Source organism: Phacochoerus africanus, chromosome 6 (assembly GCF_016906955.1).
Source record: "Phacochoerus africanus isolate WHEZ1 chromosome 6, ROS_Pafr_v1, whole genome shotgun sequence".
NCBI classification, from domain to species: Eukaryota; Metazoa; Chordata; class Mammalia; order Artiodactyla; family Suidae; genus Phacochoerus; species Phacochoerus africanus.
In genome coordinates, this window is record NC_062549.1 from 125927017 (window position 1) to 125954829 (window position 27813).

The 27813-nt window shown below is 37.3% G+C and overlaps 1 protein-coding gene across 1 annotated transcript in view; it reads left to right on the forward strand.

Moving 5' to 3' along the window:
* Positions 1–27475, forward strand: part of HFM1 (helicase for meiosis 1) — an 83389-nt gene extending 55914 nt beyond the window's left edge. Inside the window, exons 24-39 of the mRNA XM_047785328.1 lie at positions 1903–2000; positions 2083–2211; positions 5026–5111; positions 5340–5423; positions 5547–5704; positions 7162–7265; positions 7720–7866; positions 13541–13621; positions 13856–13971; positions 16222–16301; positions 17558–17664; positions 21511–21753; positions 23128–23218; positions 26109–26220; positions 26310–26464; positions 27213–27475. Of these exons, the coding sequence (XP_047641284.1) occupies positions 1903–2000; positions 2083–2211; positions 5026–5111; positions 5340–5423; positions 5547–5704; positions 7162–7265; positions 7720–7866; positions 13541–13621; positions 13856–13971; positions 16222–16301; positions 17558–17664; positions 21511–21753; positions 23128–23218; positions 26109–26220; positions 26310–26464; positions 27213–27282 (1861 nt within the window). The 3' untranslated portion in view covers positions 27283–27475. The remainder of the gene's footprint in view (positions 1–1902; positions 2001–2082; positions 2212–5025; positions 5112–5339; positions 5424–5546; positions 5705–7161; positions 7266–7719; positions 7867–13540; positions 13622–13855; positions 13972–16221; positions 16302–17557; positions 17665–21510; positions 21754–23127; positions 23219–26108; positions 26221–26309; positions 26465–27212) is intronic.
* Positions 27476–27813: the final 338 nt, after the last annotated feature.

Genomic DNA, 27813 nt, shown 5'->3' on the forward strand with positions numbered 1-27813 from the left:
TCAATATTACTTCAAAAGTCTAATTTTTACTCTACAAATTTGTGTATACTCTGCATTTGTGCATCCCAGGATAGTTTCATAAATTTTATTTATCCGGCACTTGAAAGCACTGTCCACATTTTTTCCATCGGTTCCTTCTTTTTTTTGTAAGCTATGTAACTTTATTTCTTTTTTTTTTAAGTTTCTGACTTTCCTTAATGTTAAAGATTCTTTAATGCTAATTAATTAAAGGTTGTGAGATATGTTTTTAAATGAAATATTCCTTAAATTCTGTAGTACTTCACAGTTTTCAAAAATTTCACCTACATGATTTCATATAATCTCATAATAATCCTTTTTCTGTTCCCTGCCTTTATATTGCTTCTTCCTCCTTCCATCTCCTCACTGGTAACCACCAGTTTGTTCTCAGTATTTGTGAGTCTGCTTCTTTTTGTATTATTCACTAATTTGTTGCACTTTTTAGATTTCATGTGTAAGTGATATCATGCAGAATTTGTCTTTCTCTGTCTGACTCCCTTCATTTAGCATAATGTTCTCCAAGTCAGTTCATGTTGCTGCAATGGCAAAACTTCATTCTTTTTTATGGCTGAGTAGTATTCCGTTGCACATATATGCCACATCTTCTTTCTTCATTCATTTGTTGATGGACATTTAAGTTGTTCCATACATTGGCACTGGTAAATAAAGTTGCTATGAACATTGGAATATATAACCACTTCTTTTTTTTTCTTTTTTAGGGCCACACCCGTGGCATGTGGAAATTCCCAGGCTAAGGGTCAAATCGGAGCTAGAGCTGCTGGCCTATGCCACAGCCACAGCAATGCAGGATCCAAGCCATGTCTGCAACCTACATCACAGCTCATGGCAACTCTGGATCCTTAACCCACTGAGCAAGGGCAGGGATCAAACCCACATCCTCATGGATCCCAGTCAGGTTCATTAACCACTGAGCCACAAAGGGAACTCCTATAACTGCTTCGTAATAGAGGATATAAAATGATTTTCAGAAGTAATATATTTAGCTAAAAGAGCGGTCTGTAGTTTCAGCTATAAGAACCTATTCTGAAAAGTTGGTTACTTCTTTCCATTTTCACATATAGTTTGCTAAAACTAAACCATGAAATATGACTACTCTACCCTTTTTCTTTGTATATCTATTTTTGGTCTTAAGAGATCTCCTCCCCCCACCCAGAGAGTAATACAAGTCCAATAATTTTAGTTAGATCCATTGGAGAATTTGCATATCAACAGCTGGTTAGATAAGTAAATATGCAAAAGAGGCACAAAGACCTGGACTATGTGGGCACAATGGGCAGCGACTCCTTTGCTCGCATCTTTCTAACCTTCGAATCTTGTAGCAACTGCTGGTCTCCAATAATTAATATGCTACCCACTTTCATGTGGTCAAGAGTCCTCAGTACCTAACTATGTGCTTTTTACTCAATAGACACTAAATGCCTACTTGCTGATGGTATGAATTGTATTGTTTTCTCTAATACCTCTATGTAGTGAAGCTGAAAGGTGGAGTCGCATTGGAGGGGAACGTGGTAACAATTTTAGAGTTTTGAAATGAAAAAAAAAACAAAAACAAAAAAAAACCCAGGTACGAGTACCCTGTGATCATTTGAAATTTCCCAATCTAGAGATTATGATGGAAGTCTTGAGAAGAAATGAGATTTTTGAGAGAACGAGAGGTCGAGTGATTAAAATAGAGCAATAAGGACTGGGCTTTTAGAGACAGGGAAGAGGAAGTCAATAAAGACTTGCAATAATAAGGATACAAGCACAGTGTCTAGTGTCACAGAGATCAAGGCAGAGAGGAACTTTAAGAAGAGATGCTTAGCGATGTCAAATACTGTGAGATAATGATTTTTAAAAAATGAAATTTCTTCTTTTCCCCAGTCTTATTCAGGCTCAGCTAGGATGCATTCCCATACAAGACTTTGCTTTGACACAAGATACCTCGAAGATTTTCAGGAATGGCTCACGAATTACAAGATGTATGTTATAGGATTAATGGATTTTCAGTATTTTCCCAGTAAACTAGAATGCTAGATTTAATATTGGAAACTTTTTTTTTAGGGTTATCAGATTTTGTGGCTGTTCAAGAAAAGTTTGCTGTACTTTTGAACAGTTTGATTTTAGCTAAATGTTTTAGATGTAAACTTTGGGAAAACTCTCTGCATGTATCCAAACAACTGGAAAAAATCGGTAGGTACTGAATACAGGTGAGCACTTTGTCAATTCCTGCAATTTATTTTGTATCTTGCAGTTCAGAGAATTGTTCTATGATGCTTATAGACCGTTAAAGGGAAATGTGTCTGTAAGCCTAAATAAGTTACTATACTTTCCTGATTTTCACTTGTTTCTGCTTAAAAGATTCCATTGGAAATCAATTTAGAAACCTAATAAAAATTTACGCTCTGGGGTTCTCTTGTGGCTTAGCAGGGTAAGGATCCAGCATTGTTATTGCAGTGGCTCAGATCGCTGCTGTGGCGTGGTTTCCAGCCCTAACTCAGGAACTTCCACATGGCACAGGTGTGGCCAGAAAAAAAAATGCTCTTACTTCTAAATTTTTTTCTCAAACCAAGAGTGGAATTGTGTTTTAGTAGTTAGATAACTGTGTTGCTCTCTTTGCCACTTGCATGACTATTTTGTTTTGCTCTCAATGACAAGTACAGAGTTCGCAGTCCTGGTCATTCCTAATTCATTACAGAGAATTATGTCACTTATTTATATCTTAACTTTCTCTGTTTTTCAATAGCATTTCAATATTAGTACTGATTTTCATAGAGATTCTGTAGATAGATTTATGTTCTGTATGTTGGGATCTAGCTCAGGATGCAAACTGAAAAACTTTAGAGGGTGCCATTTACAAAGACTGGAATATGCTTAAAGCACTTTGGAGTTTTCCAGTTTGGAGTTTTTGGCTTTGTGACCCTACTCCTGCTTAGATTGCTAGAACTCCCCAAAAAGAAAGTTGGTGTAGCATGACTGTCTCATTAGCTTTACGATTTTATGTAAAATCTTGAGGATATGAAAAACATAGGTAATGGGTCATTAGGGATTGTTTAATTATTCCTTAAAACAAAGATCTGCTTATATTCGCTGAGAAAGTACTACTTTGTATTTCCCTGAGGTTTGAAATCCCTGGGATGGCAGAGGGCTGACCACTCCTCGGAGCTGGGATGAAGGTTGGGATTGGCTTTGAAAATAAGGTCAAAGTAGAAGAGAGATTCCTGATGTAAAGGTTCACTTTCCAAGGGAAGGGCTAGCAAACCAAACGCCACACCCATCCCATAGAGACAGGAGTTCTGAACCGGGGAGAAGGCTGCAAACAACTTTAGGAAATAGCAACGGACATGAACATTTGAAATTAGACAAAACGGTTATTAATATTTCATTCTATTTGAAAAAGGTAGTCTTTCTGACTTTCCAGAATATTGTCAGTCTGGGCATCAGTTGCAATCTGTTGTTTCCAAATTGTGAATACTAATATTTTTTTCACAGTATAGCTGAACAGAAAGAAGCAAATATTGCCCAGCAAAATTCATATAATAGAAAAAGTGAGAGAATCCAAACAAAAAAGCCAATCTAAGTTCTTATCAAGCGTCAGGAAAAAAAAAAATGAATGCAAATTGATTTTCAGCAATGTTTATAAACTGAAAATTGAAAGTCAGGAAAGGTTGTGAGAGAAAACAGAAATGAACATTAAGGAATTATGAATACTGGGAGTTATGTCTTAAAAATGAATAAGAGAAATTCCCAGGAATAAAGATATGAGTAAGAAAACAGGAGTATCATACCCTCACCAGTAATAAATACTTTGAAATTTTATACTTCTAACAGTATCTCCTATTTGGGGATATGGTTAGATTCATTCATATCAGTGTAAGAATTAAAAACTACAGTTTCTGGAGTTCCCGTCGTGGCGCAGTGGTTAACGAATCCGACTAGGAACCATGAGGTTGCGGGTTCAGTCCCTGCCCTTGCTTAGTGGGTTAATGGTCCGGCGTTGCCATGAGCTGTGGTGTAGGTTGCAGACACGGCTCGGATCCCCCGTTGCTGAGACTCTGGCCTGGGCTGGCGGCTACAGCTCTGATTCGACCCCTAGCCTGGGAACCTCCATATGCCACGGGAGCGGCCCAAGAAAGAGCAAAAAGACAAAACAAACAAACAAAACAAACAAAAAAAAAAACAAAAAAAACCCAAAAAAACCCTACAGTTTCTTAAAGCATAAAGTAACAGAAAAAGTGTAAGGATGAAAGTGAACTTGATATTTAAGGACCAAATTAAAGTTGGTGTGCCTGTAAAGTGGTTGGCAGGAGGGGAATGGTAGGAGATTTTTTTTTTTTTTTTTAAAGGAGAAAAAGAAAGCTTTATTGCTTTACCAGGCAAAGGGGGCCACAGCAGGCTAATGCTTAAAGACTGTGCCCCGGTAGGAAATTAAATGGGAGAGGAGGCTGTGGTCAAGTTGTATAGGTAAGGGAATTTGGCCATAGTAAGGAAATTGCCACTTTATTCTAAATACAATGGAAAGGCATTGGCAATTTTAGGCAGAAGAGCAAACTTATCTGAATTAGTACAGAACTGTAGAGAGAGAAAAAACTCAATTTCTAAGACAGAAATGCTCAGTGAGCCATAGCTTCATGAAACAGTACTCCCATCCCTGAATCACGTTGCCTTTTTTAAAGGCATGAGTATAATCATAGATGTTTCTTGGTATTTGCTCTGTGGATGACATATGGTAAAAATAAGGATTGAGACATGTGGACCAAAGAATTTCTCTTTCTCTTATAAAGCAAATGTGTGTTTTATTTGAGCTTGAAAAAAATGTTCATGAACAATCAAATAATGTCACAGCCCAGTTAATCCAATTGAGAACATTTTTTTTAAAACTTTAAAAATAATTCATTAGTCTGGCTCTTTAAATTTTTTTTTACTAATGTAGTTGTTAAATATTTAAGTATAAATTTAGTTTAAAATGGATTGTTTAAAAACTGCTGTTTGATTAATTTTCCACAGGTATAACATTATCAAATGCTATGGTAAATGCAGGTTTGACTTCCTTTAAAAAAATAGAAGAAACAGATGCAAGGGAGCTTGAACTGGTATTTAATATTTACTTATTCCCAGTGTTATCTGAATTCTGTATAAACTCTAAAACCTGACTGTTATATCTTTACTTTTGCCAAAAATTACTTTTCCTCTCATTGTCATGCATATCTTAATTTAGGTTTGGGGTAATAAGCATACAAAAGCTAGTGACTTTAAAAACTATTTTGCTGAAAGAGTTTTTAGCGCATAGTAAGAACATAATGATATGTGTATGTTTTTAGATTTTAAATAGACATCCCCCTTTTGGAACTCAGATAAAAGAAACAGTGATGTGTCTGCCAAAATACGAACTTGAAGTGGAACAGGTATTTATGTTCTGTTTTTCAGATGGTTTGATTTTCAGGAATCAAGCTACCCATAGCTTACTTGGAGCTCAATATGAGTAGTAAGGTTATTTTTAACACTTTTATGCCTATCCTTTTTTAAAGATTGCAAGATACAGTGATACCACGGCAGAAGTTTTAGTGACTGTTGTATTAAGAAACTTCGAACCACTGCAAACTAAAAGAACAGCACCAGATTCTCACTATGTTACCTTAATCATAGGCGATGCAGATAATCAGCTGATTTTTAAGCATAAAATTATGTAAGTGTGAAATTTCTATTTGATTTAATTTCTAAGCATATACTGTAAAAGAAAAATTCTGCTGAGAGTAAGTGATACAGTCATGGTGGGATCAATTAAATTATGATTTAATTTAAATTACAATTTTCCTGATTTTATAATGGCATATTTCTGTATTTGTCTGTTAAAGAAGAGATTAACATTGGGTCTGCTGTTTTATATTATTTTCTTTAGTACTCAAATGATCAATGTGTAAAATCTATCACCATGGTTTGAAACAAGTGCATAGACGACCTGTGAAGTAGCTGTAATCCTCTGTTGCTGAACTTTCTCCTTTTGTTGTTTTTCTCCTGTCATTCATGACTTTACTACTCTTTGAGTGCAGTCTTCCTCCTACTTACTTCAAAATATCTTTTATTACCAAATTAAAATCTAACAGACTACTATAGCCATACTGATAGATAAAGGAGGTAATTTTGCCTTATACCTAGTTCTCTAGGATGTCATTCTAAAATGTTTACTTCAGCCTTTTTTCCTCATACTATTATGTATTTTCTCCCAGATGTCATCAGCAGACTCTAAAGATAACAGCTGTAGCTACAGCTAAGATTTTTTTAGCACTTTTTAGGTTCCAGGTTTTGAATTGTTTAATCTTTAAGTGAGACAGGTGCTATCATTATATACACTTTACAGAGGAGAAAACGGAGACCGAGATAGTTGCATCAGTTTGTCCAAGGTTATATAGGTGGTTTATAGCAAAAACTAGATTCGAAGCCAAGCATTTTGACTTGAGAGCCTATGTTCTGCACTTGTAAGTTCAGGAATGGGAGTGACTCTGACGTGGGAATCAGCTCGTTGTTGCCAGTGTTCCAGAGGATGCCTTCCTAGGACTGCCCACGCAGGGCTCCGAAAGGGACCGCAGGGACGGATAAGGACATCCTCTTCCCTGGCAGCTGCTCTCCTACAACTGGCCCTGATACTTTCATAGAGGATGTGTTGTGTACAAATCTTTATTCCCTGTGACAGCTACGGCTGTGGACAGCCTCAACTTGCTTACTGGCCATGTGATGTTATTAAATACAAACTATTTCATATCAACTAAAAAACACTTTTGAAGTTGAAGTTCTCACAAATCTATGTAACTTATGTCCAGCCATTTCAAAACGGTAGTAATTTAAGGGCAGGCTCATGGGTTATTAATAGCAACTGCGTATTCAACTGAGCCTGAAACAGTTCAGTGCCGCTTAGAACCAGCTGTTGGGTTAACACATAGTTAATAAAATTATGGTCGAGGGAGCTCTGCTGACACTCCGTTTCCCTCTCCTCAGAACTTGGGGAAAGTAGTTTTCCATTACCGACTTCAGTTCCCTACCAGGTAGGACCTACCTTAGGATCAGTTAGTCCTTGAAGTTTAATTTATTATTTCGTTTCATTCAGTGTTCACATCACTATTTAACTGATGCGTTACTCTTTTTCAGGGATTCTGTTTTGCTGAAATCTGGAAATTGGGCTAAAAAGATCGATGTGAAGAGAGCTCTGAAATCTGAAGATCTTAGCATAAATCTCATTAGTTCTGAGTATGGTAAGTTCATTGAAGTAATGAAGACAGGAATGTAAACAACATGATAGCATTTACAAATTACTTCCTTTATGTAAAACAGAGAAGCAGTATAAATGATATTGTGTAAAAATAATGTATTTAAGTAAAAGGAATAATTTTAAAGGAAGTTTCATGTATTTGGCTATGTAAAAAATAGTTTAGGATAACAAAATTAAAATTTTATCTGTTCATTTATAAATATTTTCTTTTTTGAGATAAATTTCAAGTATAGGAGCATTGATTTTTTTCTATGACATATGTATAAATTTTCACTTAATTACACTTTTTTAACTTCTTAAAAAACATTTTTATTTCCTAGACTTCTTAAACCTTCTTCAAGTATAAAATATAAGAGAGATAAAAACAAATAAATGGTCTTATGTATGTATTTACATGATTTAAATAAGCGTTTGTGTGCTTCTTTTCTTTTTTCTAGTTGGACTTGATATTCAGCAGAAATTTACAGTCTTTTACTTAGGACCCAAGAGATTTGGAAATCAAATAAGTACACAAAAAAAATCGGAAACAGAGATGTTCCATTCTAAACGTTCAGATGGATCTCCTGTTGCAGGTCCCATTAAAGGTATCTGGCTCTATTCCTGTCTTGAATTAAAGCAGAGATGTGGCTGGGGGAGTATAAGCCGTAGAGTACTGCCTCGCTCAGACGTGGATGTTCTGGAGTGAGATGTTTAGGTTTTCTAATCATTTCCTTAAAACATATGACAGGAATAATCTCTTAGAGTTAATGTTTGTCAAATTGGGATGATATTTGGAGCACAAATTATTTGACTAGTTTTTTATAGTCATTTCCCCATTTTCATACCCACTCCATTCTTGTGGCCACGATAAGGAAGAACAAGTGATGTACAAGAATTAATGGATTTGATGCGGCAAAGCAGGTGACACACCTAAATTTTTTAAATTATGGGCATTTAATAAAAACAAAAGTAGAAGGACGTGTACAATGAACTCACATATACTTATCACCCCCTTAAACAATTATCAACTCAAGGCTAATATAGTTTCATCTATACATCTCTTCAGATTTCCCCTATTTTTTAAAGAAAATCAGATATCATATTATTTCCTCTGTAAATATTTCAGTATATATTTGGAAATGGTAAGGATTTAAGAAAGAACTGTATTATTCTTATACATAAAAAGTAATAATAACTAATAATTATCCAATACTGAGTTGATGTTCACATTGCCAATTACCTCATAGATATTGGAGATGCAGTATCTGGATACCACATAGATATACCAGATTGGTTCCTGAGTCCTCTCGATATGTCCTTGGTAGTCTTAACAGCTTTCTTGCTGTGTGGCGTGATATGACGAACCAGGCAGTATGCCATCCAGCTCTTCCTCACTCACTTGGTTCTGTGTTCACTTCTTTGGCCCAGTAAGAGGATCAATTACCAGATACTGGGGAAAGTGAGAGCAGCAGCTCCTACCAAAGTAATTTAAATAGGAGTTTCCTTTGGTGGCATAGCGGATTAAGGGTCTGGCATTATCACTGCTGTGGCTCAGGTTGCAGCTACAATGAGAGAAAGTTCAATCCCTGGTCTGGAACTTCTGTATAAGATAGGAACAGCCACCACCCCACCACCCCCCGCAAGAAACCAAAGTAATCTAAACAGTCATCTTCTCTAAATAGGACTGGTAGTTATGAGAAATAGTAACTGCAGTGAAAGCGGCAAGAGGAGTGCCTACGGGAGTGCTGGGTGAGCCCGGGCACTCCTCCTCCTCCTCTTTAAATACAGAAGAGCTTCCACTTCTGAGCGGGGTGCAGTGGATTGTGGCAGGCCAGTGCTCCGATGACAGCAACTATAAAAGCCTACACACTGGCAAAAATGACCGTTGTTAGGACATCTGTGATAGCAGACTAAAGGGACTGAAATTCCAGAGAGGGAGAACCATTCCAGGGCTGAGGAGTCAAGGACCCATAGGCTTGTAATTAAAGTGCTGGGTAGGCCGTACCCTAAAAAGGGTTTATGTGATCAGCTACATACCATGTTTGCCTGACACAGGAAAAAGGACATCCTCTCTGGTGGAATACAACATTATCTGGAATCTGCAGGTACTGTTCCTGTCATACAGTGAAAAATTAGGAGACCTGCAAAGAGGCAAGACTGTATGACTCCTAATTAACTGTAAAAGAAAATGAAGCAGCTCTATAGATGATTCACAGTAGAGTTGGCATTTAAAGATTATAAAACAACTATGATTAATACTTTCAAGAACAAAATAGACAAAAAGAATGAAAGGATGGAGATTCCCACCAGAAAATTACCACCCATACAGAGATTTTTTTAGATTTTGTTTTGCTTTTTCATTTTTAAAAGTTTTATTGAAGTATAGCTGATTTAGAGTATTGTCATAATTTCTGCTGTGTGACAGAGTGAGCCAACTGTACATACACACATATCCATGTTTTCAGATTCTTTTCTTTATAGGTTGTCACAGGATATTGAGTAGAATTCCCTGTGCTGTGTGTAACAGGTCCCTGTTGGCCAGCCATTCCCTGTACCATAGTGTGCATATGCCAGTCCCAGATCCCCAGACCATCCCTCCTCCCCACCTGTCCCCTTCGCTAACATAAATTTGTTCTCAGAGTCTGTGTCTGTTTCTGTTCTGCACATAAGTTCATTTGCATCCCTTTTTTTTAGATTCCACATGTACGTGATGTCACATGATCTTTGTCTTTCTCTGTCTAACTTCACCTAGTATGATAATCTCTAGGTGCATGCATGTAGCTGTAAATGGCATTAGTTCATTCTTTTTTATGGCTGAGTAGTAGTTCATTGTGTATATGTACCATATCTTCTTTATCCACTTTTCTATTGGTGAACATTTAGATTGCTTCCATGTCTTGAATATTGTAATAGTGCTACATTGTAGTAAACATTGGCGCGCGTGTATCTCTTCAAATTATGGTTCTCTCCAGATATATGCCCAGGAGTGGGATTGTTGGAGCATATGATAGTTCTATTTTCAGTTTTTTGGGGAACTTCCCTACTATTTTCCATAGTGGTCTGGTCCAATTTACATGCCCCCCAGCAGTGTCCACACCCTGTCTAACGTTTACTGTTTGTAGACTTTTGGATGATGGCTATTCTGACTGGTGTAAGAGTACTTCATAGTCATTTTGATTTGCATTTCTCTAAAAATTAGTGATGTTGAGCATCTTTTCATGTGTTTTTTTGGCCATATGTATGTCCTCTTTGGAGAAATGTCTAGATCTCCTGCCCGTTTTTTGACTGGGTTGTTTGGTTTTTGAGTTGTTTGTTTATTTTGGAGATTAATCCCTTGTCAGCTGCATCATTTGTAAATATTTTCTCCCATTCTGTGGACGAGAAGACTTTAGCAGAGGTACAGAAAGTAGCAAAAGTGAGAACACCAGAGCTGAAGTTGTGATGGCTTTCCATTTCTTACTCCATTCCCCCCTGATGCCTAGCTGCATTGTTGCTTTTGGATTCTGGGAGATACCTCAAATAAAGATATATAATTACACCTTTATACATAACATATATACACTATCCTCATTTTCTTTCTCAGTAATTGACACAATGAAGGAGTCATAGATTTATCCTACCAAGGTTGTGACACTAACCTTTTCAAAATAATATAAATTTCAATTTCTATGGCCATATTGTTAAATGATAAGAACTGATATTTAGTTCAGAGAATATAGTTGCTAAATAATTGTTCACAAATGTGCTTGCAGGTTCAACAACTATTTTAATATTTTATATTGTCAATTGTAGAGCCATATTTAAAAGCAAAAGTATGTACCTTAGAGCACATAATATAGTTAAAAATTCTTTTTATGCTTCCTACAACTCTGAAAACATTTTTTTAGCTGTAGTTTCTCACAGTTTTAGTCTAGGAGATACATTTTTTATAAAATTTAATGGAAAATATTTTTGCTATTTTTACAATTAGGAAATGCGAATAATACACATTTTTAGTTGTAAAAACCTCTTTAAACTTTTATTTTTAGGCATTTAAATTTCTTATCCTTTAAATGCATTCTTAAGAAATATGGGCTTTGTTTAATTTGAAGAAAATTGCCTTGGCATTAATAAGTTTGTTTGTACTCGCAATGCCTTGTTGAGTATGAAGATTTAATGTACTTGAAAAATGCCCAAGCACTTTAAAAATATGCATATTTAAATACTAGTCAAAAGATAGCCTGCTTTTTAAAATACTCTTTGGTGTGTACATGTATTAAATTGCAAAATCAAGGACTCTAATTCACCAGTGTTACAGACTGATTTACATTGCGTTTTATTACATTTCCGAATTACCCTGTTGTTCTTGCATCCACTTTCTGATTACTTATTTGGGCTTTCTTTCCCATGTTCCAACTTTCAAGTGTCTCTTCATCCTTGGTTGTCTGCCTATACATCAATCCTATTAGATCTCCATTTTTTATTAGACTCCACATGTAAGTGATATCATATGCTGTTTGTCTTCTCTGTCTGACTAATTTCACCTAGTATGAGAATCTCTAGGTCCATCCATGTTGCTGCAAATGGCATTATTTCATTCTTCTTTATGGGAAAGTTAAGGTGTTTGTTTGTTGTTGTTGTTGTCTTTTTAGGCTGTGCCCGAGGCATATGGAGATTCCCAGGCTAAGGGTCGAATCAGAGCTGTAGCCGCTGGCCTATCTCTACAGCCACAACAGCACCAGATCCAAGCCGCCTCTGCAACCTACACCACAGCTCACGCCAGCGCCGGATCCTTTAACCCACTGAGAGAGGCCAGGGATTGAACCTGCGTCCTCATGGATCGTAGTCAGAATTGTGGGTCATCTTAGGGAATTAGAAGGAACTTACAGGAGTTCAGCTTGTGCCAGGTGATTCTTCGAAGGACTTAGGGAGAGCAGAGGTCAGTCAGGATTGGATGCTCTCAGCAGGTGCCGCATTGGGTATCTTGGTATAGCTTATCTTGGCGGTGGGAAGGTTAAAGAAGTCGTAGTCCTTTGTGTTAGCCAGAAGAGGGAGACCTTTAGTTATTGTTGTGGTTCTTCAGTGTTCTTGTCTCAACTCTCAGAAGTCGTGGTGGTCTTACCTCAGTCTTCTCCTACAATCGTAGAGAGTGGCCTTATCTGAGTATAGTAGATATCCTGCCGGAATTGTTTATGTTCAGTCGGGAACCCTGGCAGTTCCTGGGTCAGCTGTCAGTTTCCAGCTGCCAGGAACATTTTATTACTTTATCAGGACCCAGTACATTGATCTGCTCAGACCTCAAGGCATTTAACCGGTTTCTTCATGGAGTGAGCAGCCTTATTCATTAACTGCAAGGTGCTGTACATACATTATCATTGTTTAGATGTGCCAAGTCTTGAAAAATGTTCATTGAGTAACAACGGAAAACAAAGAGTTAAGGGCCAAGAAAGATTGCAAAGGTTTTCAAAGTGTTTCACTGTCTCCCAACATTTCTGGTTCATTTGAAATCTGTGCTCCAGCAAAAATAAACTGATTTCTGTTTCTGTGGTATGATTTGCTGCCTTTGGATAACATGCCGTCTACCTGAAACATCTTTCCCTGGTCCCCTTCTCATGTCCAGATCCTGCCTGTCCTTCAAGGACCAATTCAATCTCTCTCCCTTCCCCCGTATTACTCATGAGAGTTCAAATCAAGAAAAAGCAGACTTTATACAATAAATGAAGAATAAATTATATATTTAAATATGTTAATTCCAGCCTAAGAAGTGTCAGGCTTGAAGCAAGCTCTCTTTTCTATGAATTCATATAGCACATTTCTTAAAACCTAAAGCATTTATTTCTAACATTTATTAAATATGCACTGTGTCCTATTTACTAGTTGCTGTCAGTGGTGCCATCAAAATGCCATAGGTTTGCTTCTTTCTGGGTTCTTCAGGCTTAAATGTGAAGCTGAAAAAAAGTTTCAAAACTCCACCCTCATTCTTACCTCATTCAGCAAGAGTTTACTTATGTTCTGTGATATTTGGCTCTGTTTATAGCAAGAAAGTTAAGACAAGCTTATAGGTGGCTCAGTGCTTCTTGTGAAAAGCTGGGATGGGGCTAATAGTGGGACAAGGACTGACTATTATCAGAAATATCTTTTAAAAAATGCATATTAAATGGATTAATTTTTGAGAGAGTGTGAAAATCATAATCTTTCTGTACTGCGGAAAGAAAAGAGACTGGATAAAACTTAATTATAATTAAAGTCATAATAATGTATATAGTGAAGACTAGATTTGTTTTTCCTATGCTAACTTAGGAATGACTGCATGCAGAAAGCCTGGGCACCGAGAGTGTAACCATCACTGTAAAAAGAAGCATACGTGTGGACATGACTGCTGTGAGTGCCGTAAAACAAGTCCCTTTAAAAACTGAAAGTCTGTGGTGAAATCGTAACGATATTCTAGTTATCTGTGTATGATATTTATCTCCTGCAGCTTATAACTCAGTTTTTTTTCTTTTGTGGGCAACATTGTTAAAAAGTAAATATTAGATTAGAAATTTTGAAGAAATTTGGCTTTATGTGAACAACACCTAAAGTTTAACCTAAAGAATCTAGAATGTCTTTTCATAGGTAAAACTGGAGTTGCCCAGAAGCCAGAAATGAAAGAGTCAACAATTTCTTCTTATTTATCTGATTTAAGAAACAGGAATGCAGTTCCATCTCTTCCTCCAGTTAAACGTCTAAAGGTGAGTTTAAAGGATAACATTTATCCCTTGTTCTGTGATCAAACGTATATGAATATTTCTTCAATGAGCTTGCCGTCCACAGTGTGCTGCAGAGTTACATGAAGGCTTGAGTAGGAACGTGACTGTTATTTAGAATACTCTTTCTAAAGGAAAAGATACTGTGCTTTTTAATAACCTGTAAATCTACTTTCAGGGCATAGCTACACAGCCCCTTCCCTCGTTAGCCTCTTTAAAAAACAAAACAAAACAAAACAGAAAAGCGGGAAATGGAGAGGGATATGTAGCTTGGCTTGATTCAGCAGCTGAAACTAGACACTCTTGCTCTTTGGAGCCCCCATTTGTGGTGGCCTGGAAAGTCTGAGGGTGACTTCATTCGTGCACCTTGGTGAGTACTGAGCAGGAGTCTCCCTTTCAAGTGATGAAGGCTTGGGAGTGACTACTGGTTAATAGGCTAGTCACTCGCAGACTTACTCAAAGCCTAGGTCGTCATAGCCAGGGCAAAATAATTGATAAGGCCACAGAACGGAGCCAAGAAACTGGCAGAGTGCCTGTTTCTTTTCTAGGGCTTTCATAAAAAGAAGATTTTAAGTCATGAGACTAAAACAAGGAGAATATTAGGAAACACGGAGAGGCTTGCAGTTTGAAATGGTCCCCACTTTTTCTGAAATTATTTTTTGGTATTCCAGGTTTTTCCTTCCCTTTTTTCGTGTTTATTTCTGACTATTCCTTCTTTCCTTCCATATTCATGAGCTAAGCATTATAGTAGGTATGGAAGACACAGTAATAAGACAATTTTAGCCCCATCCTCATAGGACTTACAGTTGAATAAAAGATACAAGTAAATAAATAGGCTTTTTGAGTACAATGTGATGCGTGATGCTGTGACAGAAGATGACTTGAACTTATGTAGAACGTACACTCCCTCCACATTCGATAGGCCAGGAATGGATTCCTGATTAACATGCTTGAGACCTGGAGGGTGTGTAGGCATAAGCCAAGTATGGAGCGTGGAGTCCCACAGCGGTGGGGAAGAGGGCTGGAAAAATGTTTCAGATGCAGAGAGTATGCGGTGGCCCAGAGCCGAGATCTTCTTAAAACCTGAGGGAATGCAGTATGTCTGGAGTTCAGTTACAAGTAGGAGGGTGGAGAGAAATGAGGCTGAAGAGGTAAGTAGGAGCTAGATCATGAAGACATTTTTGCTATTTTAAGGATTTGGACGTCATTCCTGAAAGTACTGGGAGGTCGCTGAAGGGCTTTAGTCAATAGGATGATGAGAACTGCATTTTACAAAGTTCACTCTGGATGCAGGGTGGCGAGTGGATCAGAGGCTAACAGGGAGCACCAGGACTCATCAGGGAGGTTTGGCAGGAATCAGGGCCGTGTAGCGAAAGGAGCAAGGAAGAGAGATGGCGGGGTAATTTTTTCAGAGGTAGAGTTAACTACCTTGGTACTTAACTGATTATGAAGGCTGAAGGAGAAGGAGTAGTCAAAGATGATGGCCAGCCTTCTGGCCTGGGCAACTGGGGGAAAAATGGGGCCTTCCTGGGGTAGGAACTCTAAAAGGAAAGCAAGTTTGGAGGAATGGAGACCCATCAGCTCATTTGGAAAATATTGAATTTAGAGACATACAGTATGTCTAGTGAAGGTGTTCTGTAGACAGATGTTAGAGCTGTTTGAGCTCAAGCAACAGACAGCTATAGATTCGAGAGTCACTGACCTGTAGGTGGTAAGTGAAGCCATGGGAGAGAATGAGGTCTTTGCCTGACAAAATGTAGAGTAAGAAGAGAAGAAGGGGAGTTCCCATCGTGGCTCAGAAGTCATGATCCATGAGGACACAGGTGCAATCCCCATCCTCACTCACTGGGTTAAGGATCCCGAGTTCTGTGAGCTGTGGTGTAGGTCACAGACGAGGCTGGAATCCCGTGTTGCTATAGCTGTGGTGTGGGCCAGTAGCTGCAGTTCTGATTCGATCCCTAGCCTGGGAACTTCCATATGCCTCAGGTGTGGCCTTAAAAAAAGACAAGAAAAAAAAAAGAGAGTGAAGGAGGCCTGGTGTAGAACCATGAAGAATATCAACATTTAAGAAGGGCCTGAGAAGGAGCTTTCAGTTGAGAACTATTGTGAATGTTTCATAATTTATTGGTTTGGGGACTATATAGTATTAGCAGGAATTTTGCTGTTTGGCTCATTTGTTAAAAGGTATTGATATGAAATTGGTAGTTGAACTTGTGTTTTTGTTTTCATGAATAGATGCAGATGAATAAATCTCAAAGTGTGGACCTTAAAGAGTTTGGTTTTACTCCACAACCTTCTCTTCCCAGCCTGTCAAGGTACAAATATCATGTGAATATGTGGGGTCAAGTGTTCATCGTGAACTCTCTGTGCCTCCAAATAATCATTTATTCAGAGAAAGACGGTCACTGGCCTCCTTTGAATCACAGTAATCGTTTAGTTCCACACCAAGGTAAGGCCGTCCCGAGAGCTCTGTCACCTCCCCTGCCCCAGGTTTGTTTAGAACACCGCAGTCACAGGCCGCTTCAACACTTGCCCAATCATCTCATCACCCTCAGGCTCCCTGCCTTCGAAACTTGTACCAGTGAAAGAGCGTACTTTCAAAAGAGAAGGTGTGTTGGCGAACAAAGCCGAATCTTTTCCATTTAGGAGCCCACTCTACGTTAATAGTATCTCAGATTTATAAAATACGTTACAATTTAAAAACTGTGCTTCTGTGCATTAGTTCTCTTGCCCTTAACAACAAACTGGCTCATAAACCCAGGTATTTTTATCCTGTTATGTTGATGAAATAACCAAAGCTCATATTTCTAGTACACAGAGGGCCCTAGATGATATCTCAGGATTCTTTTCCTATATTATGATGCCTAAAAAGTAGCGGTATATGGAATTTCCCCTAGATAAGGACATTCTGTATGCAGGGATGACATTATTAATAACCAGTACAGAACAGCCACTGACCAATCAGAATAGCTGCCAACACTATTTCAAGAGATCCTAGCTTTTGTTATTTAACTGCAAGAAGCATTAGCAATAGATTTTTTTTTTTTTTTTTTGGTCTTTTTGCCATTTCTTGGGCCACTCTCGTGGCATATGGAGGTTCCCAGGCTAGGCGTCTAATGGGAGCCACAGCCACCAGCCTACTCCAGAGCCACCACAATGCGGGATCTGAGCCGCGTCTGCAGCCTACACCACAGCTCACACCAATGCCAGATCTTTAACCCACTGCGCAAGGCTAGTGATGGAACTCACAACCTCATGGTTCCTAGTTGAATTCGCTAACCACTGAGCCACGACGGGAACTCCCAGCAATAGATTTTTAAAGCTATACACAGATAGCAGAAATCGCCCCACGGGGAGGCGTGTAAAGATGACTAGGTGACCTAAGTAGTTGTCACTTTCATTAAGCACCTATTTTTTACCCTTTACTACTCAGGCTAGTACAGTTTTTCATAGAAGTGTTGAGTGGATGAACCAATTTTTTTTTCCGTTTTTGTGAATAAGTAATTTTCAAAGTCAGTTTAACTTCGATATTTTCTTTAACATTTTTATGGATTTATTTATATTTATAAAGGTCAGAATGTTTAAGCATACCTAAATTGCCTGTAATGGAGCAGAGGAGTCAGCACGAGCTCTATGCAGAAGGTCAACAACGAGAAGCACTGGCATATCAGGACAAAGGTAAGGTCCTGTTGATACGCAGTTGAGAGAGGCTCTGATGCATCACGGCTTTGTAGTGACAAACAATGTTACTGAAAAACCAGTGTCAAAAATCATTATGATTATTAACTTGGTGACATTTTTCTCTTCGGTTATTGAACTAATTTCAAATTCTTGAGCCTGTTTTTTCAGATGTCTTGCTGTGTCTCTCATATTTTTAAAAAATATTTTCCTACATAGCATTGACGGTTATAATATAAATATGAGAAAAAGCTGAGCATATGGGAAATTTTGGATATGTAGAGTATTGAAATGCTGAACTATTACTTTTACATATCTTTAGAATTATTTCAAATAATTTTGTGTTTATAAAATTGGTCCAATTTTACAAAATAACTGTGTGACCTTGAGAAAATTATTTAACCTCTTTGGGCCTTAGTCTCATCTTCAAAATGAATTGGGTGACTCTAATATCTCCCCAGTTTTTAACCCTGAAATTGTTAGAATCTCTGATAATGTGAGACTACAGCCTAGCTTGTGGGATACAACTGGCTTGTAATGTAGATTTGCTTTTTATCTATGTCTGTCATAAAATTAATGAGATAATCCATATAAATTCTTCAGCTTTGGGCCCAGTTCATTATTACTTCAGATCCTGCCATTAATAGCACCATTTTTCTGGGTCAGGCTACTAATAGCCAGTCTGTAAAAACTTGTAAGGAATAATTCTGGCCATAGCGTTGTTTGTTCAAATGGCCGTATGTAGAAATGGTAGGCTTGGGGTTTTCTGAAAACAGTTTCGTATATGTGTGTTGTGACTTCTTTTATTACTCTTTCCTTCATTCTTTCACTCTGTTTCCTGTAGCCATCATTTAAGATCTTAGGTAGGCAAGGGCTGGGGTACCTACCACCCCTGTGACACTGGGCAGCCATCAGGCCCAATATCAGATCAAGAAAAATCCTCTAATCTCATCTAGAGTATCAGAGCCTTTATCTAATTTGCTCAAAGCCTAAATATCATTACAACATGGGTAGAAGGCATAAAATTGCCAACCCCTTGTTTTCACTCTCTTCAGCCTGTAGCCCTCTAGCTTATCCCTCGTATGGCTGCTCTGTTCCCTGCCCTTTTCTGCACAAGAGTTTATCCTTCCCTCTCTTTACTTTCATGTTGTCTTTGCATAGCTTTTCTGCTTTTTTTCCCATCCACTATTCCAAATATGATTTGTGTTATGATATAAAAATATTTTCTAGATCCCTTTTTTTTTTGCTTTTTAGGGCTGCACTCATGGCATATGGAAATTCGCAGGCTAGGGACTGAATCTGAGCTGTAGCTGCTTGCCTACACAATCAGGGTTACTAGTCGGATTCATTTCCACTGAGCCACAACGGGAACTCCCTATCTAGAATACTTTAAACCCCAGTAACAGCTATATCCTTCTTTTACTGAATGCCCCCCACCATTTTTAAAAGAAGAAGCTTTATCATAATAATAGTTAAACTTAGAGGATCTGGAAATAATCTGTCTAGGTTCAAATCCTAGCTCTGTCACTTAGTGGTCGTGTGACTTTTCACAGCTCTGTCACTTAGTGGTCGTGTGACTTTTACCCAGTATGTCTCAATTCCCTCATCTGGTTATATTTTAGAGATGTTACAATTAAATGAGATAATGTACGTAAAGTTCTTAGCATAATATCTGGTACTGTTGTTAATAGTAATTGAGTGTATTCATTATACTTTTTACACATTCATCTTTGGTGGCAAAACATACTTTAAATGTATTCAAATACAACTTTTAAGAATGTTTTAAGAAAAACATGGCAGTTTTCATCATCTGTACTCAGATTCAAGAAGCAAAGAAGAAAAAAATGTCAGAAATTATATCAGAAAACATGTTGAATTGTAAAATTTAAATTGTAAGGGGCCTTTGTGCAATTTCTCATTTTACAGTGAAAGAAGCCAAGACTCAAAGAGATTAGATGACTTGCCCAAAATCACATATCTAATTACTGGCACAGCCAGAAATAGATTCCATATCTCTTGATTCCCAGGCAATGCCATTCCTATAAAATGAAATTGATGTTTAGTTATCAGTGGAGAATTGAAATTCAAACCTATAGTATATGAACTCTTTCAACTTTCCACTCCCCCAACTATATATTACTATATTTCTGTTTCTTTAACTCTTTGTTTTAAAAGAATTATCTTTTTAAAAAAACTTTTATTAAAGTATAGTTGATTTACCATGTTCCTTCAATTTCTGCTATGCAGCAAAGTGACCCAATCATACACATTCTTTTTTCTCCTGATAGTATCTTCAGATCATGTTCTAACCCAAGAGAATGGACATAGTTCCCTGTGCTGTATAGTAGGACCCCACTGCTTATATATTCCAAATGTAATAGTTTGCATCTACCAACCCCAAACTCTCCTCCATCCCACTCCCTCCCCACAACTACAAGTCTGCTCTTCATGTCCGTGATCTGTTTCTGTTTTGAAGATAGGATCGTTTGCCGTATTTTAGATTCCACATATAAGTGATATCATGTGGTATTTGTCTTTCTCTTTCTGACTGACTTCACCTCGTGTGAAAATCACTAGTTGCGTTCATATTGCCGCAAAGGGCATTATTTTGTCCTTTTTGTGGCTGAGTAGTATTCCGTTGTATATATGTACAACTTAAGAAGAATTATCTTTATGGGTGTATTTATACCATGGAAATAGGCAAACACTACAGATCAGTACTTGATTTATTGTTTTGTTTATTGTTCATATTTAAGAGAGTAACGGAGAAAATGTTAATAATGGGATTTAACTTTACAGTGTGTCATGTCTGTATCCCTTGCCTTGTGGGGAGCATGAAAAATTGAAGGAATATTCTTCTAGCATTTGAAAAGTATTATCTAATTCAGCAAAGAATCGGGTGATGGGTGAATGAATGAAGTCCCAATATATGTCTTTGTTGTTTTACTTTTATTAAATAATATCAACAGAAATATCAAACATTTAAATTGATAAATGAATGTGAGAACTACATTCACTGGTCAGTTTCAACCATAGATTGCTACAAAGACAAGAGTTTGGCAAAATTCAATGAAAATGTTCATTAATCATTAGATATATGGAATTTATAATTAAGCATGCTGTATATTTTCATATTATTTGTAAATTGTGTGCCACACATCCTTTACATATAATAAATACATATAATACATACATATGCATAACATTGGGGAGAAATGAGTTATTAAATATTTATTAGCATCCTACTATGGAAAACTGCACAAGTAAAGGCATTTAATCCCCATAACAGTCATATGTGGTAGGTACTATTATTATCCCATTTTGCAGAGGGAAAAACTAAGCTCAGAGTTGAAATTATTTGCCTAAGATCATCCTACTAGTAAATGAGAGATGTGGAATTTTTAGCCAGGTAGTCTGCCTCTAAACCCAGACTATAAACAATGCATCACACTGAAGATATTTTAGCAGAAGAAAACTAAAGATACCTTTTCATACAATGCTCCAAATTAACTACTTGTAGGGAGAAGAGCCAGAGGGAGGAAGCCCATTTTAGAAGCTATTACAATCCATCTTAGAGTAAGATTATTCTGGTATAAGAAGAAGAAAAATTAGTTCTGTCAAGAATACCTTAAAAATTAAATTTAGTGCAATAATCAATCATTACATGTAATACAGTGAGTAGAATTGGCTTAACACAATACTCAACTGTGTTTGACCCAATGCTTTAGAAAACTACTGCTACTCAAGATCTCTGTTTAGTCGTTGAAAGGTGTGTTTGATATGTCAATAGATAATGGCACTTAGGTCTTTAAAGGCACCTATACTCTTTATGCACACATATTACAGGTTTTTCCAGACAGACCTCTTCCACAACCTCAAATGAGAAAACCCCTCAAACGACGCTGTTCAACAGAAATATTAAGGCAACTGGAAACCAGAATTTGACAGCTGTGGTTAAAAGTAATTCTTCCTACTCAGAAGTTTTGAATGTGAACTTTGAATTGGGAAATGAAGTTTGGGATGATTTTGATGATGAAAACTTAATAGAAATTGCTAGCTTTTCAGCTGATACTGAAAAGACAAAAGCAGGTAAATAGCGTGAAATATATTTCATTTGTATGGATGGATGGATGGACAGATATATTTTATTTGAAATGTATTTATTTTAGAATGAAATAATTTTGTGGGAAATTCTTTGAATATTTTCTTTTCTTTTCTTTTTTTGTCTTTTTTTGCCTTTTTCTAGGGCCGCTCCCACGGCATATGGAGGTTCCCAGGCTAGGGGTCCAATCGGAGCTGTAGCCGCCGGCCTACGCCAGAGCCACAGCAACGCGGGATCCGAGCCATGTCTGCGACCTACACCACAGCTCATGGCAATGCCGGATCCTTATTAACCCACTGAGAAAGGCCAAGGATCAAACCCACAACCTCATGGTTCCTAGTCGGATTCATTAACCACTGAGCCACGACAGGAACTCCCTTTTTGTTGTTGTTGTTGTTGTTTGTTTTTGTCTTTGAATATTTTCAATTAAGCTTTTGGGACTAATTTCTTTGCCTTTTTTTGTGTGCTTGCTTAATTAGATTTGGTTTGTCAAGATGATAATTTTTAGCAAAACTGAAAATGTGACCCTCCCACAAATAACATTCCCTGTCCCTAAGAACAGAGGTCACGGTTATTCCATGATGATATAACAAATGGGCTTTTTCTATTCTGTTACTCCTTATCTTGTTAAAGGCTCTTCTCAAATTCAGGTTGTTTATTGAATTTTCCCTCATAAAACAGACTCTCCATTTTAAGATCTCACATGGTCTAGTAATGCTTGTGGAAGGCAGTAATGTTCCTTTTTTTTAATAATCTTTTTTCATATACTAGCAAAGAGCATAAAAAGATACCTTTTATTTCTAGTAGAAATGTTGACTTTTCAGGTATTAATAAATGAGTAAAGAGAAAAAGATTCATTTCCCTGTATTACATATAGTGTTTAAATCACATACAGTCCAACAATAATGGGACTATGCCTTTGAGTTACTGGTGAATTCACTCTTTTTCACTGCAACAGAGAAGTGAAAATCTTAAGTATAAAACAAGAGAGTGAGATGCAGATACTCTCTTGCAGAATGGCTGATGGCAGGAAATCAGTCCCTTGTGGCCACTGAAAGTATTGAATGAACTTCGACTTCATCATTTTCATGGCTTTAAATAAATAAATAGATAGATAAATAAATAATAGTGGCTTGGGGACCTTTTTAATATAGACTAATAAGCTAACGGGTGTGTTTTGTAGTGCCCTTAGGTCTGTTCCTTTATTTCTCTATCCACATTAAATTTGATTATTGAGAAGAATTTTGCATTCTCTCCTCAACCAGATCATATCTGTTGAAGAGGGCCCTTGTAGAACTTGTTAAAAGCTCTGTTTAGCTGTTTCCTGGCATTTTATTTCAAAATGTTATCTCTTTACATAGGATTTGGAAACACTTTGAGTTCAAGTGCCAGGGAAAATAAGCTACCCTTCCAAGAATCAAAAAGCAAATTCCAAAGAAAAATGTCAAACAGGCAAGTTTTAGCACTTTGTTTCAAATACTTATAACTTTGTATCCCCCTGACATGTACCTGAGATGAGTATCAGCTCCTTCTGCATCAGAGAAGCAGAAGGTATCAGCCAGCCTAAACCTCTGAAACTGAGAGCTGTGTCAGACCACCCAAATCAGAATTACCCAGGCCTCATGCTAGACTTACTAAATTATGTCTCTGGGGCTGGAGCCGAAGGTGTGAAAACTGAGTAGGAGTTTGCAGGCGGAGGAGAGGCGACTAAGTTCTGGGTAGATGGGTGTATGTGAAGGGGTAAGGCCTGAAAAGGCATCCCATGCCCAAGGCTCATGTGGCCAGAGCTTTAAGGCTGAACTTGCCAAGGTCTTGGGCTGGGGAGGGCCTTGAATGCCATATTCGGATACCTGTGCTGTATCCAGTAGGTCAGGGGCCACAGGCTCAAACTGCCTTCCAGATCTGATGGGCCAAGATTAACTGTAGAGTGTCCCATCTAAAGAGAGCAGCTAGTCAGCCAGTCAGCTCCAGTCAGCTGTTGCTGTGTAGGAAATGTGGGTCTAGCGTTGTCAAGTATTCGGCTTTTTCAAAAAAGCTAAGAATCTAAAATTTATGTGACATCTCCTGCCTTTTAAATTTTGACAACTAATTTTCTTAAATGTGGTATATTCTGCAGTACCCCCTCCAAAAAGTAAAAGTAATGCTTGTAGGCCGTATGTAGACTAGAGGCCTCTAGTTTTTAACAGCTGTAGTGGGCAAAGAGGAGCCGCCATCCAGAATATTTTAAGCTCAAGTTAAATAATGTCATCAGAAAAATCATTCTAGCAGTGACAGTAGACTGACTTGTAAAGCACAGGACCACCATGGGCATGGCGGCCAAGGAGAAGGCAGGCAGTGATGAGGCCTCAACCAGGGCCGGGGGAAAGAATGGAAGGTAGAACTGGACTTTTAAAACATTTCATAGATAACGTGGATTAGATTTAGCAGTTGATAGAATATGGTAGTAAAGGAAGAGGCATGAATAAATGACAAGTGGGTAAACTGAGATATTATCTGAGAATATAGAACACAGGAGACATTTGGAAAAACGACAATAATAGTTTTAGAAATGTTCAGTTTAAAGTACTTTTGTAGAAATATCAAATGCATTTGGGTCTTGGACCTGATGAGAACTCACTGCAGAGATATAGCCAGAGCCAAAACTTTCCCAAAAAGAAGACATATTTTTACTCAGGATCCAATTTTCTGCTTATTTCTCCTGCTATTTCTTTTTTTTTCTTCTTTCTATTTATTTCTTTTGCTTTAAAAAATGTTAAACTTGTGGTGTCTTTTGATGCCTTTGCTATTAATTACTCAGTTAACTGATCCTTAGGAGCAACATCACAGAATCCTAGATTTCAGAGAATTCCAGACTTGAAGGGGGCCTAACTTCAATGTCATTTAGTCTCTGCCACTGGGACCTTGACTGTCTATCCAGCATCACTAGCAAATAATCACGCTGTCTCTGCCAAGACAGCTCCAGTGACCAAGAGCCCATTCATTCTTGATGCTTGTTCCATACTTGGATCTCTCAATAGCTTTTAAAAATAGTCCCCTAAAGTTTGTTTTTTTTTTAAAATCATTTTTGTTCATTGATTCTAACGCTGAGTCATACAGAATAAACACATTTGAAGCATCAAAGTGGAACAAAGTTGGGGGTATGGAGAGAATGGGCAAATCACAGGTAGGAAGATAACAAGGCATGTGAACAGCTGTGTACCACACCTTTAGAGAACTGCACATAATTTTGGGAGAGTTTAGAAGTGACCGACAGAAGACAAGTGGGTTTAAATAGGAGTTCTGTCAAGAAGCCTCTGAGAAACTGGTGCCGGAAGTTGCTGCTAGGAAGAGGGCCTGTGGGATCCGAGGGTCTGGGATGAAAAGGAGACATGCTTTTCCTTTTGTACCCCTTTTGCTATTTTAATTCCTTGTCATTCATCAAAGACGGAAAGATTCAATCCTATCAGTGTACATGATTCTCCCCTACTGCTACCTACTGGTTATTGCGTTTTGCATGGCTGTCAGATATCAGCCTGTCTGCTTAGATCGTCACCTGCTCGGGGCAGCATCCGCATGCCCATCTTTTTACAGTGGGTTTGGACCTCCACACTGCCGTCTCCTGTCATACTGTTCAGTTCAGGTCCTTCACATCGCTTCAGGATCTGTAATTATATGTGCTATTTATTCACTCTTCCTGAGGATTTGTTTACGACTTTATACTTAGCTCCTAGTACAATATCTGGCATATGCTAGTGAATAATAAATGTCTTTTAATATCCTTTTTTTTGGTCACACCCATGGCATGTGGAAGTTCCCGGACTAGGAATCAAACCCATGCCACAGCAGCAACCCTAGCCAACGCTGGGTTGTGGTGCCAATGCTGGGTCCTTAGCCCACTGAGCCACGAGAGAACTTCCAATAAATTTTTTTAGTGAGTAAATGAATGTAATAAGAAGATTAAAGATGAATTCTAGTAAAGAGTTGTACATGAGAAAATAGCTAGAGATGTCTACAGTGAGACCAGAACAGAGAGAGGAGACTAAAAGTTAAGAAGCAAGTGTGATTTAGAAAAGATTCCCTTCATAGATGACTAAGCCTAAGACTCAATTTGAGCAAAAATTGTGGAATGATTATTTCCATGGCCTTTGAAAGTAGTATTTGTATTTAATTTGGCATACATAAATTGTTGTATGAAAGGAGATACATCAAGCTCTCCATGAGTCTAAGAAACAGAGCCTCAATTTTGGGGCGATAAATATGATAAACTTTAATCATATTTTCAAAGAGACACTGTTGATCTAAATTGGATTGGTTTGTTTCTCTTATTTGCCATCTTTTATAAACAATTCCTTTTGATTTTTAGTTTTGTTTCATCACATGAGAAACCAGACGTTTATTTACCAAATTCTGCTCTGTCTAAGATCGGTGCATCCTCCATGACAAAATTACCTCAACCAGCTGGAAATGCAAGTATTCTAAGAAGAAGCATTTTGTTTTTCTTTTAAACACTGCCTGAATTGTTAAACTTTCGATGATTGCTAATTTTTTTAACCTCAAAATTTAGGTCCTTTTGCAAGAAATAAAACAACAGAGTCTGTCACCAGAGATTGAAAAGCTATGCTTTGCTCACTCTGAAAAAATATCAAGCTTTTCAAATTCTGTTACGCAAGTGGATTGCTTTATTAGAAACAGTGAATATAAAAAGCAAACTGACTTCAGGTAAGAACTCTTTAAAAATACTTCAAGACTATGTAAATAAAAACTTTTTGCAAAGAAGTTCAGTATTCCTTTTCCCTTGGTTCATGTTAAAGATCAGAACTTAAATGTTTTATTTACCTAAAGACATTAAAATTTTAGACTCCTGGTGAGCTGAGTGCCTTAAGATAATTCAAAATATCAAATATCTCAATTTTTGAGAACCTACATGTTTGATGGTAGTAATTAAAACTACCAGTATAGATGTTGGTAAACTTTTTCTTAAAACTGATTTGAATGCACTATGTTGATAATATGAGGTGTAAGATCACTTGAGAAATGAGATTGGCGAATTTTTCTAAAGTTCAAATTGTGTTTTAGGCACCAAATTCTTTTACAATTCTCTAGGTTCAAAGAAAAAGTTAGATTAAGTCTATCAGTGCCCCTACTGCTGGTTGTTTTTATGGGTAACTAGCAGTTTTCCTCTCTCCCTCTCTCTCTCATAGTCAAGGTTTATAGACCTACTGACACATTGATTAAGTGGCTTTACTTCCCAAAACGTTTAAAGAAGTACCTAAGAAACTGTCTCCACTTTTCACAGTTTACAAACTCTAATTTTCCCCCATATACTTTCTACAAGTTTAATGAATATTGTTTGATAAATTAACCTCTCAGAAATCTTCAAAATTATCCGTTTTATATTTATTACTACATTGTTTATTATCAATTTTGTTGCAAAAATAGTTATTTTTCTATTTGCTTTTTCCCCTAGTAGGTATCATCTTGATGATGAAGCTGATGAAATGAAGTCTTTTCTGGGAATATTTGATGGTATTTTCTAAAACAGACAAAAATGCTTTGTATATTATTAAGACAAATCCTAAAAACACCTAATTGCAAAGCATGCTTTTTATTTTTAAAAAATAGTTTATGATTGTTCAGATTTTTTCTCTTGGGCTTGACCAGCTTTGTTGACTTTTTTGCAACAAAATATTTGTATCCATTTTTTTTCTCCCATCATATTGTAACTTCACAAAACGCACTTCTACAGTAGCTTTGTTTCATAAGCTGATAATTAAGTTTCATTTAGAAATAATTACTTGGTTATTATTTGGATTAATTGGATTTTGATGGGGATTAATTTAATATTTCATTTTTGTATTTTCTTAAGAAAGGTATTCTATGAAAACAAAATAATGCTAGGTCTGTGAATCTATTTGCTGTATCATTTTTTTCACCAATGTTGTTTCACCTTACTTAAGATTTTAAGAATCCAGTGACTGTCTGAAACTGCTGTTATGTAATTTTGAGCAACAATAAATGGAACATTGATCAGTGTAGATCGCTGTTTCCCTTTGGCTTGTTTTTCACGG